Source organism: Cololabis saira, chromosome 18 (assembly GCF_033807715.1).
Source record: "Cololabis saira isolate AMF1-May2022 chromosome 18, fColSai1.1, whole genome shotgun sequence".
Taxonomy (NCBI): Eukaryota; Metazoa; Chordata; class Actinopteri; order Beloniformes; family Belonidae; genus Cololabis; species Cololabis saira.
Genome location: NC_084604.1, coordinates 20,486,665 through 20,508,270, shown reverse-complemented (window position 1 = coordinate 20,508,270; position 21,606 = coordinate 20,486,665). Strand labels below are relative to the sequence as shown.

At 38.0% G+C, this 21,606-nt stretch overlaps 1 protein-coding gene across 1 annotated transcript in view; it reads right to left on the bottom strand.

Annotated features, from left to right (window-relative positions):
• Positions 1-6,722, bottom strand: part of enpp1 (ectonucleotide pyrophosphatase/phosphodiesterase 1) — a 51,237-nt gene extending 44,515 nt beyond the window's left edge. The window contains exon 1 of the mRNA XM_061707021.1: positions 6,570-6,722. Coding sequence (XP_061563005.1) covers positions 6,570-6,698 — 129 coding nt within the window. The 5' untranslated portion in view covers positions 6,699-6,722. The remainder of the gene's footprint in view (positions 1-6,569) is intronic.
• Between the last annotated feature and the right edge of the window lie 14,884 nt (positions 6,723-21,606).

The following is a 21,606-nucleotide window of genomic DNA, read 5'->3' as shown; positions in this document are numbered from 1 at the left end:
CTCCTCTCTAGAGACAAACAGTGTACAATACTCTAAACGCGCCTTTCTTAAAGGGGCAGCACACTTCTCACCGAGTACAGTATATTTTACCATAACTAATGATAAATAATGAATGCTTCTCATGTAACACAACTAGTAAGAACGGGTTTGAATACACCTTGGGAGAAGTCGCTTTACGTACCCTTACTTCCGATGCTCAAACCCTGTCGTCTTTTTCAGGACAGCTTTTCAGCAAAAAGCCCACTTGTAACTGTTTGTGAGACAGAGTTCATTGTTTACATTTTACATGTTATAAAAAACACAAATATATCCAAGTTCATGAAGTGTTTAAAATGATTAATAAGAGAGTTTAACATGTGAGGATATTTTATTGTTTTTTATAACATGTAAAATGTAAACAATGAACTCTGTCTCACAGACAGTTACACCACTTATACATTAGATTGATCTTCCTGCCACTTTCTCTTTGGCTGAATCATTGTGAGGTATTCTCAACAGCATGGACTTGAGAATAATTCTGCTTGGACCTGGACTTGCTTCCACTGACTCAGGTATACATCCTTAAGGTCACGTTCTCCTGAAGGAAGTGAGACAGAGTCAGCCTTTTGGGTTAAAAGCCTTGTGGGAAGAAGTATGTACGGTCAACATATGTGGATCTGACAACACAGGAACAATGAGCTGTTCATGATGGTAGAAAGTTCTGCCGTCAGGGTGATATGAACTTCATGTGACATGCTGGGTGAGCACATTTTTCGTCTCTTTAGCATGTGCTTCTTGTGGATACTTCTTGTGCTGTGGAATGTTTGAGTCAGCTATCACATGGTCTTCAGAACACGAATAACGTCCTCAACAGGGTGAGAATGAGGCAAGCCCATCATCAATATAAATGGTTTAAGGGATGAACTGTTGCCCCCTGTGCCATGTTCTCTTTTACCTTGCAGAGCAGTTTTTTTCCCATACATATATGGCAACTGCTGGAGAGGAGCTGTTGCCAAACACATGCAAAGTCAGACAGTACTCTGAGTTTTTTGTTAACGTGTTTGTCCAAGTACCAGAGAAAGTGTAAGACGTTCTTTGCTAATTTTGAAGCAGTAGTACGTGTTGTATATCTGCTGCCACTTCCACGCGTTTATGGAACGCTAATTCATTCAAAATTAAATAAATAAATAAATACTTAAATTATGAAATACTCAATGAAATTAATTATATGACAATGAAATTAAGACAAAATTAATTAATCAAATCTTTATTTTTTAAATGACAACTTTTTTTATTTCATGACAAATTATTTCATAATGGGATATTTATTCATTTCATGACACTTTTATTTTGCAATGCCACGTTTATGTATTACATTTCATGACACTTATTATTTCATGGCTCTTTGATTTCATGTTCTTATATTCAAATGAGGGGAAGTGGTTTTATATGTGGGTGTGGCCAGTCACAGGCAGCTTTTTTGTCTGCTGTTTGTACATATAAAACCACACCCTCTCATTTGAATATAAGAACATGAAATAAATAAGTGTCATGAAATGTAATACGTAAACCTGGCATAACCAAATAAAAGTGCCATGAAATAAATAAATATACCAATATGAAATAATTTGTCATGAAATAGAAAAAGTTAAGATTTTAATAATTCATTTTGTATTTATTTCACTGCCATATATATATATATATATATATATATATATATATATATATATATATATATATATATATATATATATATATATATATATATATATATATATATATATATATATGAATGAATCGGAGTTCAATAAACGTTCCTTGCGCAAGTGAATAAGGACTCCCATGAGCTTTTTTATTTGAGTCGGAGCCACTTAAAAGGTTGTCATGAAGGGAGATATCATTTTGCTTGGCACGAGAATCCAAAACTACACTGCAAAAACAGCCCCTCTAGAAATAAGCGTAATATTCCATAAATCTAGTCACTGTCTTATTTTAAACAAAACATCTTTGCAAATGGGCTAAGAAACATTTTCTTGAATATAATTCTTAACACTAGCAAAATAGTCCTCTAATCACTTTCTTTGAAATGTGTTTTTGCTGTGTACTCTTATCTGCTGTGGTTTGCATGCATAGCACACTCCAAAGATTTATGTAGTACCAGCACTCCCGTTCCTCTTTGAGTGGAGGTGCACATCATTCTCAATGCTGGCAGATGGGAAGTGAAGACATAGGGCCTGATTTACTAAAGGTTTGCGTGCGTAAAAACGTGTGCAAACTTGACATCACCCGCAAACCAATGTGCGAGCTGATCTACTAACAGCGTGCAAAGAGGACTGCGCCTCTCAAATGAGCAAAATAGCACACGCTGTTCATTTAGTACTTTTGCCCTGATGAATAATCAATATGGGGTTTTATTATGGCAATATGGTAATTTTATTTGAATGTTAAATCGAGTATTATTCAGCAAAAGGTTGCCACAGGAGGCACATTCATTTTTTTATTTGTGATAATAAATAAATCACGTGTTTTCATGGAGAAAAAAGTGTTTCTTATTGTGCGCCTATGTTCTGCAGTTGGCTCTAGCGTGTCATAGCCCGGTATCCCAGTTATCTGCTCCTCGCAGAAGGTGAGCTGCACCTGCTGCTCAATGCTGGTAGAGGCATCTCTTCCGCAGGCCCTCCACCTGTCTTGTTTGCCGAAGTTTTATTAAAGGCCACTTTTTCTTTATTTCTTCGCCTTATATCTTGCCACCTTCTTTTAACCTCATCTGCCGTTCTTTTTGTCTTACCAACTGCATTTATTGTATCGCAGGTTTTCTCCCATATTGCGTTTCTTTTGGTAATGTTTACATTTCTTTGCTGTAGTTCATGAATGTGTTTATTTGCCTCTTCCACTAATATCTCTAACTCCAACTCGTCAAATTTCATTTTGCGCTTGCCACTATCCTGCTTTCCATCCAGACTCTCCATGGCGCAAACCGTAAGACACGCATTCACACCTCATTTAAATACTGCGGTTTGCACCTGTTATCAATTGCGCAAGCATTCTTAGTTGATCACCCGCAAAACACACAACAACAGCACGCGCAAACTTTTTCAGTGCACACGCAATTTAGTACTCTTTATTTAGGATCTTAGTAAATCGGGCCCATAGGACAGTCAGACTTTGCTTTGATGTGGAGGTGACTATTGCATGGATCAAACAGACACATGCCCCAACACATAATACATTGGTTTGATATACGTGAACTTTTTCAGGCTTGTGGGCTCTTACTAGGCAGAGCTCTCCCACAAGTACCCAGGCCAAGTCAAAAAAATGTGCGTAGGGTGCATTGAGAGGCTCATTACATAGCTGGCCCTGTGCTGTGTCACCTTTAAGTTTGGCTTTGATCTAACCATACTCCAACAGATAAAAGAACTTTTTTTTGCTCCTCACTCGCCATCATTTTTGGTGGCTTTTATTCTCTCTCGGCTCATATTCCTTTGTGCATGCTCTGATGATTTAGCTCCAAGCTATCTACTTAGAAGATCAAGCTCTTCTTTTGCTGTCAGATTTAGCTCTTTAGTAGATTATCTGATTTTCAGCCCCCTACCTATCTGTCCAAATGATGGTCTCACATTTTTTTTCCCATTTCCAATTTTTTTATTTTCATTTTTTTACAAACGTCTTAGTGTGTGCCAGTAGAGATCAATCATATGTTTATGTATCTGGAAGATGGCATCCCACTGGGAGTGTGGGACTTGTAAAACAAACGCTCAGATTCTGTTTATCTGGAGATGTGGGTGTTTTCCGTGTTGGCAGTCGGACTTAAAGTGGCCCTTGCTGAGTTATTGTGGTTGTTTACTTATCAGGATAGTCTGAAATAGTTTGGAGGTTTCTGTTACCAGATTTAAATGCTGTTTGTGACATCCTAAATTGAGATTTATTATCATAATTCCTTTGACATTCTTGTGACCCCTCATCAGAAAGTGTATCTGTAACTGCTCACTCATTGTAATATGCAATAAGTTATGAACATCCAAAATAAGGATTAAAAAAGGGATGAATGACACATAAATCCAAAAAAAAACTACCATGCGGACTAAAGTTGGAAACAAACTCGGATGTGAGTGGGATTTGTATTTGTTACATGTAAAAATAACCCTCTGACTCAAAATATAGACCTGCTACAAAAGCTGTAGCAACGTGCTGCCAAGTCTCAAAAAGCAGGATTGTGGGTAACATCAACCAAAAGTAATCCATTTAGTGTGATTTCACACACAATAATCAGACTTACTAGACAGCTGTGAAAATAAGCTCTGTTCATGATGTCTGGATACTTATTTTGTTTTCAGATAGGTGAACAGACAAGAAATCTGAAAAGGCCCAAAGTTGTGGTTTTTGTGGTAAGTGAGAAAAAACAATCTGTCTGGCTGGAAACCTACAAGTCTGAATCTGAAATATATTTTACCTTTTCAGTTTATCACAACATCCTTTTTCAGCTGCCAAGGTTAAAAAGGAACTTGCAAGTCAGACCACAAGCACTGTTGTTTCAGATCAGACACTAATCTGGGAAAGTTTAATGAGTAACCTTCATGTTGCAACAAAAGCTGGTGTTTTTTTTTCTTAGTTTGTTTTCTGGAGGGAGGCTTCGGTTAATATTTTACAGCCATGCGGCCCACACCTTCTATTCCAAACTTAACATTCAGCAAAATACAGTGTGCCTTTAAAATGTCTTTGACCACATCAACTTAAGTGCTTTCAAAATATGACTTTTTATCCTGCAATACAATTCTGATCAAGCCTTTTTTCGAAGGTGTGGTTTCTCTCGAAGCTTGTGAAAAATAAAAACAGATGTTAAAAAAAGAGAAAGACGGGTCGTTAAAATGTCAGATTTCAGGTCAAACAAAAGCAATGATTCATGAGTGGCTATGAGTGGATAACTGTTGTTAATTGTATTTTAATCAGGACTATATATATATATATATATAGCGTTCAGTTATTCTGCTCCTCACCGGTGGAACAAACTTCCTGTAGACCTGAGGTCTGCTCCAACTGTCAGCTCCTTCAAATCAGGGTTAAAAACATTACTGTTTACTGAAGTGTACTCTTAAATTAAACCTGCTGTACTGTACTGCCCTTATTTTTTATTTTTATTTTTTTTTAACAGCTTGTGCTTTTTATTATTTTACTTCTTTTCTTATTCTTACCTATTTGTTATTATGTCTTGCCGCTTTTAATGTCAATGTAAAGCACTTTGAATTACCTTGTGTTGAATTGTGCTATATAAATAAATTTGCCTTGCCTTGCCTTGCCTATATATATATATATATATATATATATATATATATATATACTGTATATATATATATATATTTGGGACTATTTAGATAGATATATGGAAGATGTGTACATCCAAATAGCCAAATAACCTAACAGTATCACATCGATAATTACTGAGAGCAAAAACATTAACAGTGTGCCAGGATGCCACCTAATGGGATACGAGCAAGGTACTGAAACTGAAACTTGCCAAACAATCTTATTTTTTCTTTTGTTTGTTCTGTTTTCTAATTCGGATTTACACTAACAGAAAATGCAATCTGGCCTCGGTATTTGCATTCCTCATCACAAACTCACATTTTGCCAGCCAGATTATTAAACAATTAAAATAAAAAATAATAAACTGTTTAGTCAATTCGGGAAAAATAATAGTCCCTGAGAAAAAAAAAAAAAAATCATATACTGTATGAACAGCGGATTGAGCAAGTTAATTTATTGCTTGTTCCTTTCACCAAAGACTCGCAAAGATCCACAAAAAACGACTTAAAACAAGAACTTTGCAAAAAAAAAAAAAGAAGAAAAATAAAGGCCTAAACTTTCCAAATCGTCTGTGAGGGCTGGGGGTTCCACTTCTGCTTTACACTAACAACGGCAGGTCATCCCCACCTGCAGACACACTGCTGGCCTCTGTCTCTTTGCACTGGGGTGAAAACATTTCGTTTCCACGTTCACACTTGCAGCACTGACAGTTTCAGCTGTGTGGCAGCTGTGGATAAACGACTGTGAGAGTAAACATTGTAAAAATGCAGACATGAAGCTGTGGTTTTAGATTCTCCATGATGATCCTGCCTCAGGATAAAGGCGGCTAGTCTTCCATGATTGGTCTTCTGATAAAGTGTGCAAAATTTAAAAGCCATTTATTTCCAGTAAAACTTCTCAAAATCCCTCATCCATTCTGTTAATTGACTCCAAGTCCACGGCAACACATTTTTACCCCCCAATCTTAAAGAATAAATTGCAAATAACACTGACTTTTTCTTTTTCTTAAGTGATAAATTAATGACTTATTTCAGCATCAACATGTACTGTTATAATTATTATTTAAAGTAAAAAAAACAACAAAAACAACAAAAAAAAAAAAAACATCTCAGAGAAATCTGTAATTTGACTGAAAGTCCACTGAGAGACCACATGAAATTCAAAACATTACAGAAACACTTTCAATTGTGTATAATATTTGACTTTTAAGCCTGCAGTTTTGGCTGTATTGTGAAGTTTAGATACAAGAGGAGCTCTGCAGTTTGGACAAAATGGCATACAGTACATACCCCTGTGATGATTTTACAGTTGTTGGTCCTTTTGTGTCTCTGCCCAGCGTTGCTCCTCTGATTCTCCAGCTCTGAAGCCTCAAACAAAGCCTCGGTCTGTCCAGGTCTGCCCTCTTTGGTGAGCTCCATGCTGCAGGTCTGCTGTCCGTGAGCTCCAGCTGGGACTGAGGGGGCAGGCAGGCAGCAGGTCCTGCTGAGGATCTCAAATGACCCTCTACTCAACTCTGGCGCCGCCTTTTTCACGTATTCAAGTCTGCTAAAGCAGCGGTACCGGGGGATTTATGGCAGGCGGACGTCTGTTTGATCCGAGACTCCAGCGGGATGCGAGAGTAATTCAGGTGAGGCACTTTATAACTTCACTGATACTGGTTTTCTTTTTTTTTGTTGTTTTTTTTTTTGGAGGCAAACTCTGCTGAAACAGTGAACAGGAAAAAGAAAGACTATTCAATTTGGAAAGTATTTTGCCATTTTAAAAACCATTCTGGACACATGTGCTTTGAAATACATGAGTACTTCCAAATTATTTGCTAAAAACGCGTTTATCGAGTATTTACAGTACAGCTGCTGCTGCGCTGTCTACCTCTTGTGGTCACGCGGACGCATTGCTGATTGGTTGTCCAGGCAACGGATGATGCCCTGCAGCAATGGCCCTTAGTTATCTGACAAATGTATTATTTAAGTGTTTGTCTGACTGAGGTGGTGGGCTGCGTTTCTGGTTTAGTTCTTAAAGATAAAGATCCACATCAAGGAAGAACACAGATTTTTAAAGATGTAAAGATTATTTCATTCTTGATGAGATTCAGTTTGTTCAAAAATCATATATTTAAATATGTTAAATATGCAGGCGCGAGCCAGTCGTAGGCTATGTACGATTTGGACGGTTAACCAATCAGGTGGCGACATTCAGCACAGCCGTTCAATCAGCGGGAACCAGAAACATAATAGCGGGTGTCGTCGGCATACACGGTAGTAGTAATTAAAGTCACTGGAAAATGTTCTCAAATTCTTCGTACCTTTGGTCAGACGCCTTTGCACTTTTTCTAAGTGCGAAGGCTGCGTTGGCTCCTATAAAATAAAGCTTTCAGGGGACTTTTTTCCTCACGTGTGAAGTTGAAAAGGCCTTGCTATTTTTCACATTTGCTCATCAAATTCATGCTTCCAATTGCTGTAGTGATATAATGAAATGCGTGATTTAAAAAATAAAAAAAAACAATTTACACATTTGACTTCTGATAAATGAGCCAGGATGTAAGACAGAAAAGGTCAAGATAGCTACACATATCATGCCAATGTGCAGCTGCAAAGAACCGAGAGCTGAAACTCCTTTCAAAAGTCAAACTCCAGCCATGTGTGATGTTTGCCAGGTCGGAATATGTTTACGAAGTTAATAAACAAAACAGCACTTCGTACAGTAGTCCATGTTTCATGGAGGAGCTTTACCACATCTGCATAAACAGGAATGAAAAAGAAGCTGTTTCTTGTCATCTGTGAGTAGCCTGTCAGTCTCTACGCTGCCACAAATGTGTGCATGACAACTTGTTTGCACAACCCCTGTGTTTCAGGATTGATTTTAAGGTATTTTTGGTTGTTTTTAAATGTCTCAACGGTCTTGGGCCCTCTTATCTCTCTGAGTTACTTTTACCATAGCAGGACCCTCGCGGACCCTGAGGTTCTCCGGCCTTTTAGTTATTCCAAAAGTTAATTAAAAAACCCACGGTGAGGTGGCTTTTCATTGTTATGACTTTGGAATAGCCTGCCGGAGGACCTGAGGAGGACCTGAAGGCGATGCTGGACTGCTCCTCCCCACTTGAGGTGGGATCGGCCCTGTTGATGGCGAGGTGGCTGGCGTGGCATCCCCCTCCTGTTGCAGAAGGATCAACATGATGGTGTTTCCTTTCTTGTCTCTCGGTGCTCAGCTTTATGTTATTTTAATCAGTGCTGCTGTGATAGTGGGGCAGTTTTGAATAGGGTTGGAGTCGAAATTTGTATTAATTATATGATCAAGTATGTGGGCATGGCGGAGGTCGTTTAAAAAAAAAAAAGTATTATTTTTAAATATGTATTTTGCATGTGGATGTACCCTTCAAACAGTTTGTTTTCCTGCAGGAGAGCCCTGGTTTATTGGAGGAGGAATGTCAGGAACACCTTCAAAGCTCCCTCTGTGTACTGCAGCCTGATGGTTCGGCCGTTTGTTGTGTTGGAGTCTTTATGTGGAGGTAGGTCTCGCTCTGAACACTTCCATGATTTGAATAATTTAGTTCTTGCAAGATTGACATCCTCGCTGTCTTTCTGATCTTATAAATCACATGTAAATGTTTCCACTGCCAGAGTTCTGCTGATAGGGGGGAACTGGTTCAAAGTTTTTTAAAGAGAGTCATATATTCTCTTTTGGAGATGTAATGAAGTACAGATGGCTGTGGATGTGGCTGCAGACATGGAGTTCCAGCTCAGGGCTCCTGATCACCAGGTTGCTGTTGTTTCTGGTTGCATGAGCTGCAGTATCAGCCTGGTGTCTGCCTCCTACTGAGTTGTCCCGTCTTGAAGCTCCTGACCTTTGTCTCCATGTCCGCAATGGGTGGTATACTCTCAAAAGTGTTTTATTTGCATATACTGTATGCTCCAGTATTAGAGAATATACTCTTTGTTCGACCACATGTTGAGCATTTTTTCCACGTCTTTGCTGTCTTTTGGTCATCTTTGGTCAATTGTTTGACCATGTTCTGTATAAGGTCTTTGCTTAGCAAATGTGATGCTCTGTGTTTTGTATGTGTTACACACAAAAGGAACATCTGCAGAGGTTGCCTTAGCTGATGGAATTGATTTCCTCAGAACGTGCTCAGGATATAGTCCAAGTGTGGGCTGGGGCTTTAGCTGCTGCACCAGAGGCACGGCGTCCCAAATCCAAAGCGACCCATCTGGAATGCTGCTCACTGTTGCAGTTTTGTTAATGACCTTCTCTAAGATGTGCATGAGCTTCGCTTCGCTGATTTTTACCAGAGAGAAATGAACGCTGGCAAGTGATTGTGACAAAGGAGCCAGACTGTGAGTGGGTATTGAATCGATGTTAATTTGTCAAACATTGCTCATGAAGATTAGCTTGCCAAACAAGTTGTGGTGTGATGTTAGTTTGCTTGGATGTTTCATCTGCTTCATTTACTATGTTCTCAAGTTTTAAGAGCTGCATGGTAGCAGGGAGCCACCCGCTGTGATGGCGGTCAGGCGGTCCTCTACTTGCCATTGCTGTTTTTTCATCTTTAGATGAGGAGGGGGTGTCTTTATGAATTACTTTCTCTGCTTTCATTGTCAACAAATACAAAGTACAGTACAGACCAAAAGTTTGGACACACTCCCCCATTTGTTTGAATGAGAAGTTGTGTCCAAACCTTCGGTCTGTACTGTATGTTAATGCTTTTTGAATATTTAGCAATGAGTATGACTTTTAAAGTCTTCCCTTGAGTGAAAATTTCTGGTATGTAGAAAAAATTAACTCCCCCCTGAAGCATGTCCGTAAAAAGCATATTTAGCTTTGACAGGCAAAGGAAGTTTCTGATTAATTATTGTTTCACAGAAATAATTATATACATTTTCATGTAGGCTCTCTGTTGTAATTTTTGTTTTTGGAGAGTGAATATAGTCTCTAAAGCAGGAGAAGTTGTATGCATGCATCACTGGCCACTAAGTCCCCTATCGTGGATCTGTAGAAGGAGATTGTCATCTTTTTTCTATGGAGTTCTAAGATGCTTCACATCTAGTTATTGCTTCTTTTATTCTTTTCAGAGTGTCTCTTATATTTGTATTTTTTTTTGCTTGCAAATGTTGCGTTTTATTGGCAGCAAGTGTGGTGCTGTCCTTGATTTCCAAAAGTCATAACAAACCACCATGACTGGCTGTAGGTTGGTCTGAAAGGAGTCAAGGATGACGCTTGGTGAAGAGCAGGCAGCTTGTGGTAACCGAATGTCGAATAAAAACAGTGCTAATTTCAGATCTGAAACAGAAGTCCTGTTATAAATGTTGGCCAGCAGTTTCACAAGAGGAGTTTCAGGTCCCTTGAACAGCAAACTGGCAATAACATAATTATAGAATTATAATTATAATAATTATAGAACATAATCAAGTCTAAACTATTTGTGTCATGCAAAATCTGAATTTATATCAATTTAAATTTTTTCAGTGTTCTCTGGGTTAAAGAGGCAGAAGAGAGTCAGACTCCATGGAGTTAAATCATGGGTCATTATCAAAAAGCTACACACTAAATTATATAAAAAAAAGTCCAGTAAAAATGAATTAAGAATTAATCTTGTATTGGCGTCGACTTGCTGGGGTGAGGAATTGTTTTGAATAATCTCCACAAAGATGGCTTTTTTTCCTCTGCTTGAGTTCTTACTTGAAGCAATGACCTCTTCTAGCTTTGGGACCCCAAGTTGTGGAGCCACCTCATCTGGAACACTGAGGTCTTCTTTGGGAATTAGTTCCTGGAGTTGATTATATATTTCAAACTCTTCACATTGGCTGTAATCTGACGGGGCCTTATTCATGTTGCTATGTTGTTGTTTATTGGAAACCAATTCTGGTTTATTGATCTCTACTGGCTCAGAAAACCCATCTGGTTGTGAGACTGCAGAGTTACTCATGTGGAATAAATGAGTCCTGTTTTGGAATTACTTCCTTAAATTGAGTGAGTTCTTCCAGGACCTCACACTGGTTAATACTCTCAGAGAGTTCTCATGTTTTCCTCTCCTGATGTCTGCTCTTTGTTGTTCCTCGAGGACCACACTGCATCTGTTACGTTGATCTCCACCAGCTCAGAGACCACTTCTGGCTCTGAGACTGTCACATTTGCAATTGACTCAACTTGAGTAATCAAGTTTTCTTTTGGGTTACACCCCTGCAGTTGAGGGAATTTTTCTTTTCTTTTTCTTCTTACTCAGATGTTTTGCGCTTTATAATAAAATCGCCAATCAGTGGCACGGAGGGTGATGACGGCCCCGCCCCCCGACCAATCAGTGGCGCGGAGGGTGATGACGTCAGAAATAGTCCCGGCTCAGCCCGGATAGAACCTCGCCAGAATGGTTACAGAAACAGTATCGGCTTGGAGCGGCTCTACCCCGTGGATGTATTATAGAACTGGATGGTACATTGAAAATGGCCGCCCATTCATTTCAATACATTTTGCTCAGCCAGCGCATACGCCGAAAACATTTCTGACTTCCGGGTTTACTTCTGTGTTAACGGGCCCATAGAGCATGCGCAGTTGAGTCACCTCCCATGATGCTCTGGGGCCTCCCATCATGCCCCGGGGCAATGACGCGAATATTAATATAAAATGTATTAATATAATATATTAATTCATGTATATTATTACATGTATAGTATTACATATATTATTAATGTATTAATATAATATAATTACATAATATATATTAATATAATACATCCGTGGAATGCACGGATACGGCTGTGACGTCAGCCGTGACGTTAATGGAGATTGACTCACTCAGTTTAGGAACTGCAACTTCTCTAATTACCGGGTAAACTTGTTGATGCCTTTAATTTTCACATCCAAATATAACTTTAGGTTTGAGGGAATATTTGATGATCTTTAGGAAGTGTTTTCTAACTCTTACTGTCTCCCATCCATACTAAATGTAAGCCTGTGTACCTTTAGTGTCCAGGTTGTCTCTTGCAAGAACTGCAGATTCCTTCATAAAGGAAATATGTCCCACATCAGCAATGATAAACTAGCTCACAGTGCTGCAGTGGACTCATGGCAGAGGCGACTAAGACACTTGATAAGAAATTAAAATGAGAGTGACAGAGCAAAAGTGAAGCTACAGGACAAAATCTGATCTTAGTTTGATCTGCAGTAGCACAAAATAATCATCGCAAATATCAAAGAAAATTAACAACACAAGAACAGAGAAGCAAAATCCAAATATATTGTTGTTTATTGTTTCAAAAGTATGGGAATCAGACAACCAGATGGGAGGGATGGATGACCCAAGATGCAGATGAAATGTTACAGATCAACATAAACAGTGATTTCAACCTAATTTGGATAAATAGCTCTTAACCAGTTATTTCTTAACTTATACACACACGCTCACAACTGATTTGTCGTGTGTATGTGTGTGTGTGTGTGTGTGTGTGTGTCTGTGTGTGTGTGTGTGTGTGTGTGTGTGTGTGTGTGTGTGTGTGTGTGTGTGTGTGTGTGTGTGTGTGTGTGTGTGTGTTAGTGTACAAAGGCTGTCAATCGATTTCACTTTTTAATCTCGATAAATGGAAAGATTTTCAAATTTAACTCTCAGTTAATTGCACAAGTAATTTTTTTACGTTCTGTTTACCTCGAAAAAAGGTATTTTTCAAATTGCAATAATACAGTCAAAGACAATTATCCTTGCTCTACACAAATAATGTTTTTTTTGTTGTGGAAATATATGTCAGAAACCTGTCCCTGAAGTCCAGAGAGGGCAAACTTTGGTCCAGCAACAAATTTGAAAGAATTTGAAAGAGTTAGCAGCAACAGCTAACTCTAATTAGCTCCCGTTCCCGTTCCTGTCGGCTCCCAGGGCAACATGGCGGCACCCTTGAAAAGGAAAAAAGCATATATTCTTGAATTTATTTATTTTATTCTTTCTTTCTTTCTTTTTTGAATATTACACTCTGCACAGTCTGGGAAAACAGGCATGAATTTTGTGTTGAAAAATTAGTGGCATTAAATATATATAAATATATGTATGTATATATATATATATATATATATATATATATATATATATATATATATATATATATATATATATATATATATATATATATATATATATAAATATATATATAAATATATATATATATATATAATAATTTGAATATTTGGAAGAGAAATTTGGAATAGTTGTAATAACAACCTAAAAATGTGCAGTTCTATCTACAAGTTTAAGAAATTGTTTAAAGAAAATATTGTAAATAAATATAAAACACTATAATTATAAGGTATACTATCAAAAACATTCTAGGATGTGAAATGTCAATTTTATATTTTGTCTTACTTATTTTTTTTTCTTCTTTATGTATTGTTTGTTTTCACTGAGTAAAAGCTAATGTCTCATATTTTTGCTGATCATAAGAAAAAAGCGTAGGCACTATAAGCTACGGCTTCAGCCTACACCTTTTCGGCAAAAGAAATGTTGTTTTTTTTTTCTTCCTTTTCATCTTGTTCTGTACAAGCCGAAATAAAGATTCATAACAATAACAATATATATATATAAATATATATATATATATATATATATATATATATATATATATATATATATATATATATATATATATATATATATATATATATATATATATATATATAAATTGCATCAGGTTTCAGTCATAGTATTGTTTTAATCATGTTTTGTTGATGTTTTTATTTTATTAATTATCTTTTAACTTGTAAACTAACTTGTTAACTTGTTATTCATATCCACCTGGTACTCTCTCAGTTATGAGACACCTCAATCTTGGTCACGTGACAAGTGCTCCGTTTTGGTCATGTGTCCTATCCTGGCTATGTAAGGTTACAGATGACGCATCAAAAGACAGGATGACATCACAGGATTTCATTGTACCTATTCTAGAACCTCTTCAGATTGATGAATGCCATTTTCTCATAATCCGAGACAACACACTTTTGAGGTGCCTTCACAAGCCCTGAAAAAATGACAACCAGCAAAATGAGTGACTGTGAACCATCTTCTGAATCTGAATCTGTGGAGCGACATGGTAGATGAAGCAATGGAAGCAGGAGAATTGGGAAATGACTTTGATAGAACAATGATTTACTCTAATTGTAGTGGTAGTGAAGTAAATGATGAAGAGCCCCTCATCGATCAAGTAGCTGCAACTCACAGCTCAGACAATAACCAGATGGATGACAATGAATCGCTGTCCTATGCTGTAACCCCTCGCTCAGAGAATTTAAAGATAGAAAATAACTCCCATGCCTGTGGTGTCTCGGTGACTCCTCACATAGATAATGGACAGTCAGAAAATGTCTCCCGAGTCTGTGGTCCAAATATGACTACCCACGCTTAAAATGCAAAGAATGAAGAAACACATTCCCAAACTGATGCAAATTCTACCTCAAAATACATCGAAATGGAGAATAAAGGCTTCAGGCCTTCGTTCCTCACAAGAATCACCATGCAGTTGATTTCGGTATCCAGGAATATGCAGTTGGTTGGTTGGTTAGTGGGATGTTCACGAGAAACTATCAATGTTTTATTATATGCAACTGCTAATGTACGTTTGCCCTTTATAAAATATGAATAAGTAATGTATCATTAATCATAAATCTAAATGTGAATGTCTGGTATTGAACCAAATACATACAGTAGGACTAACATTTTTCCTGTTATATTAGTTATATTTTGAGTATATAAAATGATCATACGGATAATGGTGAATTTGAACATGAAACATATTGTAAACATTTAATCTATGTGAAGATTCTTCATCCTAAACTGAGTAGGGGTTGGTAAAATAACTTTAACACATATTAAAATAGAATTTCTAGTTATGAGAATGTTTTTTGTTTTTGTGTTTTTTTTTTTCCTCTTTTGCCCAGGTTGAACAGAGATCTACGATAGAAAAGGGCTTAATTTCAGCCTCTGTGATGTTATCTTCTTTACACATACACCAAGTATGGACATATCATTTTAGTGCTTTTGCTCTAACAGTAGGGTCCTGGAGGGGGAATGCGAGTTTACCAAACGAGTCTACACATACTTTGTGGACCTGGATAGGATATTGGACCGTGTCCCTCGGAGGGACTCCTCTGGGCGGGATTCCTCTGGGAGGAACTCCGAGAGTATGGGGTGCCTGAATCCCTCATGTGGGCTGTCTGGTGTCAGAGTTTTGTCTGCAAAAAAAAAAAGAATGAAAATATTAATATTTATCTGAAGGTAACTTTAAAAACAAATCTGAAACTGACGAGTAGTTCTGATACTCACAGAAAAAAGACTGAATCTGAGAAAAAAAATTTAAAAAGTAAAAGTATTTCCAATAAAAACATTGAAACAAATATTTACAAAAATAACTCAAAGATATTGTGGCACTAGTGGCCTTAATTGGGAAAGTAGGTGGATGGGAAACTGGTAGAGACGGGAGAATACACACAGTGAAGGGCAACAGGCTGGGACTCAACCCACTGAGCTATCCATAAATCTTTACTGGAAGTTTTGTTTTTTTAAATTTAGAGCGTAATTTGTTGATTATGGCCCATGATTTCACTCCATAGAGTCTGCATCTCTTTTGCCTCTTCAACCCAGTGGAAACCCAATTAAAATTTGAATTGATATAAAATCGGAATATTTTAGGCTTAACTGTATCCTATAATTGTATTATTGCCAGTTTGCTGTTCAAAGGACCTGGAACTGCTGGCTAACATTTATAACAAGACTCTCCTTTTTTAAATCTCAAATTATCACTGTTTTTATCTGACACTCGGTTAGCACAAGCTGCCTGCTCTTCACGAAGCTTTATCCACAATTCACAAATATTATAGGTTTAACTGTATTCTAAAATTGTATTATTCTCAGTTTGCTGTTCAAAGGACCTGCAACCCAGTACTTACTTTTGAAGGCATGATCTTCAGTAGCTCAGTGGTTTTACAGAGTTTGCCTCTTTTTCCAATTACAGTTCAAAAAAGGAATCGTGTAATATCCTTGGCCACCAAGGATTTATGTGACACAAACGTCCCAACCGAAGCAAGTAAATGTGTATTTGCAGAGCACATTTGAAATGTGAATCCAGTGATGTATTCAGTTTTAAAATGTAGTCTACAAAGGCTGCAGCCACTGAAATGGGACACATCTACAGACACTTGACCTTTCTGAAGAATCTCGACTTTAACTATTGCTAAACTGCTAGTTTAGTTATTATTACTTATCAATCAACACGGGCCGGAACAGTCGTGGGCTATTTGGTGCAAGGTGGCGAAGTTGTTAGCACACATATGTAATTCTCTCTTAAAACAAAGCAACTTCTTGTAACTTTTCCCCTTCTACAAGTTGCTACAGTGGATAATTGCATTCCACATATTGATTTGGAATAGGCTTTATTTTGGACCCTGACCAAAATCTTCGGGGGGATTGTACACCATACACATGCATCTGTAGGTGTGCTGGGATCTGCACAGTTATTTACTACAGAGTTCCCATTTCTTAATTGTAATGCTTTGCATGAGTACCACATTCTTTCTAAAGTAGTAAAGCATCCACTAGATGGTACTGTTACAGCATGTTTATGTCAACAACGTATCCTGTAGTAGGGACAGCCGGTTTTGTGTCACTAAAAGTGAGCCGTGCTATAATATAAAACTGTTCTGTGGCAGTTTGAACATGTTTCAGCTCTGTGAGGTCCATGTTTTCTTCAGATCCAGCTGTGTACTGTAGAGTGGTAATAGAAACCACATGTGGCTGGTGCCCCTGACCTCTGTGTTGTTTTGAACTCACAAGGGGCCCAGAGTTAAATGCTTTCACTTCCTGTTTGTCTTTGCGCCTCTCAGAGTGTTTGTGTGTGTGTGTGTGTGTGTGTGTGTGTGTGTGTGTGTGTGTGTGTGTGTGTGTGTGTGTGTGTGTGTGTGTGTGTGTGTGTGTGTGTGTGTGTGTGTGTTGCATTCTAAGCTATAGGGGTGTCTGGTCGTGTGAATCTGTTTCCTTGCCTGGAGGTGGCTGTGTATGTATGTTTGTGTTTTCTCTCACTGAACTGCATCCCTCTGAGCAGTGCCTCCCTACAGCTGACATTACAGCATCACTATTGACCTATACATGTGGCATTCCATGACATTTTACATTTTAATGATTCAGACAGTCAAAAATAAATATATGCAAATACTGTAAGTGGAAAACCAGCATGACTGCACCTTTGATGCATCATACCCTTTTCTTTCTTTCCCATCCAGCATGTTCTTGTGGGGCCCATCTGGAGTAAAAGTGGGCTACTTGGGTACTAAGTGGGCTTGCGCTTGAAATGTGCAAATGGCATAGGTCCAACGTGGCTTCAGTATTCTGGGCCCCAAATGGGAAAAGTATGTGGGCCAATATATGGGGCCCATGAGGGATACAAGTGGATCGAATTGGCTCAATGAAAGAATTCAAAGCCTCACTGTTATAAGCACGTCCTCCCTGTGAGATTTATCATAGGCGCCTTTCAGGCGTCATTCAGCACGGTTCAGTCCTCAGTACCATGTATTTAAAACTATTGCCTTCTCAGACATTTGTCAAAGACAACCTGTCAAACAGGATTTACAGAAGTTTGCTTATGCTGTTTTCCCGGAAATTGATTCACTTCTCAACGATTCAGTTCCCACTTCTGGGATCCCACGCATGGGTTTATATGCTAATTTATAATGCTTTTTGTTGATTGAGGTCTTCTTGACTAATGTAGCAGTGAAACACTGGAGGTTTACATTTTAAATCTTGCATACTGTAAAACCTGGTTAAATTGTTATATGGTTGCAAAGGCGTCTCATGGCAGCAGCTTTGCTAGGAAGAAAGTTTATTGCTCTAGTTTACAATTACAGGTTTTATTTCTGCAAATTTAAGACACCTTGTCAGCACATTACTTTATGTTTACAGTTTGTAAACCAGATGTAAGGTTATTATTTTCTTGAATTATTTTTCTGGGCTCTTGTGTTTTGAAATTGGAGAGGGACAAAAATGTGTGAAGATGGTGTGTGTATTCTGATTTTTTAAATTTGGTTTGATTAGATATATTTGCTTATTTTTGTTGTTGATCTGGGATTTAAAAAAAAAATGTTTTAGTACAGCTCTTTGGTCATCTGAGGTTGTTTTTAACTTGGCTTGACCAGACTTAAAGGTCAATGGGTTGGGACTTGAATCCAGACTTAGTGCAAGCATAGGTTTTGTGCTGCATGATGCCGGGTTGCAAACCGGTGGAACTAAGCTCCCTTTAGACCTAACCCCTGTTGGGCACGCCCGTGACGGCCGCCCATCAAAAGTCCACAGCCATAATTGTACATCAGGGCTCTCAAGTCTCACGCTTATGCATGTGAGACACATGCATAAACATGCTCACATGCCACACATGACATTTCTCACGCTGAGAAAAAATTATTAACTTCAGCGCACAGAAATCTCAACAGCCCATCTTACAACCGAGTCAAAGGCAGATGTGCTACTGTGTGCTGAGCGACTACACAGCTCAGAGCGGCTGTCTTGAGTTATCGACCAAGAGAGATCGGCCAATCTGAAAATAGAAGTTTTTGTTACTGGATGAGGTCTGAGTTTCAGCTTCAAGCATTTCATCCCCTGTAAGAAATTGACCAACTTTTTACAGATGATTTAAAAAAAAAAAAGTTTCATGCTTACTTTTGAAGTTTAGATCCCAAACTTTTCTATCATTTGGGAAAGTGTTTTTTTATAAATAAATACAGTATTTTAGGGTTGTAAAACTTTTTTTTTGTCCAAGTTAATGTATCTAATATAAGGGTATTGCAATACCCAAAAAGAAAATAATGTTTACTGTATATTTATATCAGAGGTTTATAATGCACTATACATTTGGAAAATTGGTCCCAAAATATTATTAAATTGGCCTCATTATAACGATATGAAGTTGAGTTTCTCATGATTTCTTCTATCACCTGTGCTATTTGTATTACTTTTATCCCTTTGGCAGCTTACAGTCATATTTGGGCTCACTTACATGATCCTTTTCACTTTGGGTCACATTCAGGTCAAAAAACAAACTTGTTGATTGAACACAGGTATTCTAACTCCCATCAGCCAGCGCTAGACTTCACCTCTGGCACGTGTCTGCCCTCTGACCCATGAAGCACGTTTTCATTGTGACTGTGCCTGTGTGTCGCTGCCGCGCTGTCAGCAGTGCTGACTCTTGATGTCGCTCGGCGATGCATAAACCCCACGTTTCATGTTCTTTAAAGAATGTAAAGATTTAAAAACAACAGAGAATATGCAGCACACATCATCTGCTCTTGATGCACGAACAGCTAACACACATTAGATACACACCGCAGGGTTAAAAAACAGAGCTTGCTTCACCATGTATAAACAAGGTGTATTCTGGTTTTGGCATGTGTTGTGTAATGTGTGGACTGTACCTTTACAGGTATGTAATGTAACAGGTGTATATATAGTTTGTGACAGAATCGAAACAAATCTTCAGTTCTAGAAAAATCTCATGAGGTGAATGTCCGATGAGTTTTCTATCATAAGTGTGAAGGTGTTTTTTTTGGAAGGACCCCTGCACAAAGAAAACAGCGGGAGTTGTAATTTGGAGAGTGCAAAGTGACAGTGTGGGACATAAAGTAACAGACAGCGGTGCAACCACATCTCTCCTCAAATAGAAGTGCCTGTGGAGGCGTTTCGGTCAGTGTCTGCAGCTGTAAACCGTTTCAGCTCAGGATGAAATTCTGTCATGCGCACCGCCAACTCTGCTCAACGGTAAAATGTAACCTTATTTTGTTCTGTGTATCAGCCACCCTCTGTGTTTTCAACTTTGTATCTGAGGTCGTTTTCCCACCTTGCCTAAAATATTTTGAGACTATTCTAACAGAAATAAAATTAAAATATCCAGTCTAAGAACATTTCCATCTAGTTTATTCACTTTTATGTTTGTCTGTTTTCTCTCTTGTCAAGACATGATTACAGATTATGTGATTGTGTGTCTGCAGAGAAACAGAAATAACAGTTTCAGGAATCTAGCTTGTGAAAAACACTGTTGAATTTGTTGCATGGGGAAACAACAGTCAAATAAATGTCACGATCCTAATCCTTTATTGTCTTTGGGTTTTTGGGCCGCACTTGACCCTCACAAAACTTGTCGTATCCCACGTCAAACCTAGCATATAAAATACGGGCTGTGTCGATGCCAAACCCAAATTTGACCTGGTTCATAAACTATGGGGAATGTCTGGCCCACATAGCACTTTCCAGTGCCAAAACTGAGCAATAAGTGCCACAAGTGTTTGTTTTGTGACACATGCAGACATGAAGATGTGGTGTTCTCCAGACATTGCTTACCCTACCCTTGGAAAAATAAATACATTTCTCTCTCTCTCTCTTTCTCTCTCTACATACATATATATATATATATATATATATATATATATATATATATATATATATATATATATATATATATATATATGTATAGGTTTTGTTAACATGGTAACAAGCCCCAGAGGATGGAATGGGACAATTTGGCTTCAATATTTCAAAAGTTGTAAACAACAGCCTAATGAAACCTCAGTATGTTGTAATATACATCGTTCCCGAGTCTTTTAACATTGGATCGATGTCTCTGCAATATCGTGTGTTGCCGAGCAACAAGCATCCAAATCTCTGTTAGCTTGAAAATTAGAATAGTGGAATATCTCCACTATAAATATGTTGTAGTACAACGCATCGCGGGTTTGTCAATGTTGTAATGATGTCTGAACGATAAACCGTTGCCTAGCAACAAGCATCCAAAATAAAATTTTAATTTTTTTTAAATTGAAAGTTAAATATCGCAAAAACAGTAATAATTAGCATGATGAGGTTGTACGGTCCTTTAGTGCCAATCGGGCCGAGTGTTTGTAAATTTGAACGATGTCTCTACGATAAAGTTCGGCCGAGCAATAAGCGTCCGAATTTTCGCCTTTTTTTTTGCTTTTTGGCATCTAGCGTTGCCACGGTAACACTTTTGACTGAGGAAAGTAATGCCCATCGAGGCACGATGGAGACACATCCAACGATGTATGCCATGCATGGGTGCACGTTGCGGTTCGGGCCGCATTAACGGATGAAAAAAGCGTGCGGAATAAGAAGAAGAAGAAGAAATGGGAAACCTTTTCTATATACTAATATATTGCCTTCACTTTTGAGGTTTTTCCGGGCTTGTTTTATTTTTTGGGGATTTTTTTTTCCACATGTCATGATGCTGTACACCCGCTGGTGCACAGTGGGACTTTTGCGACTTTAGCTTGTTAGCAAAATGCTAGCAACATTGCCCTTTGGGCCAT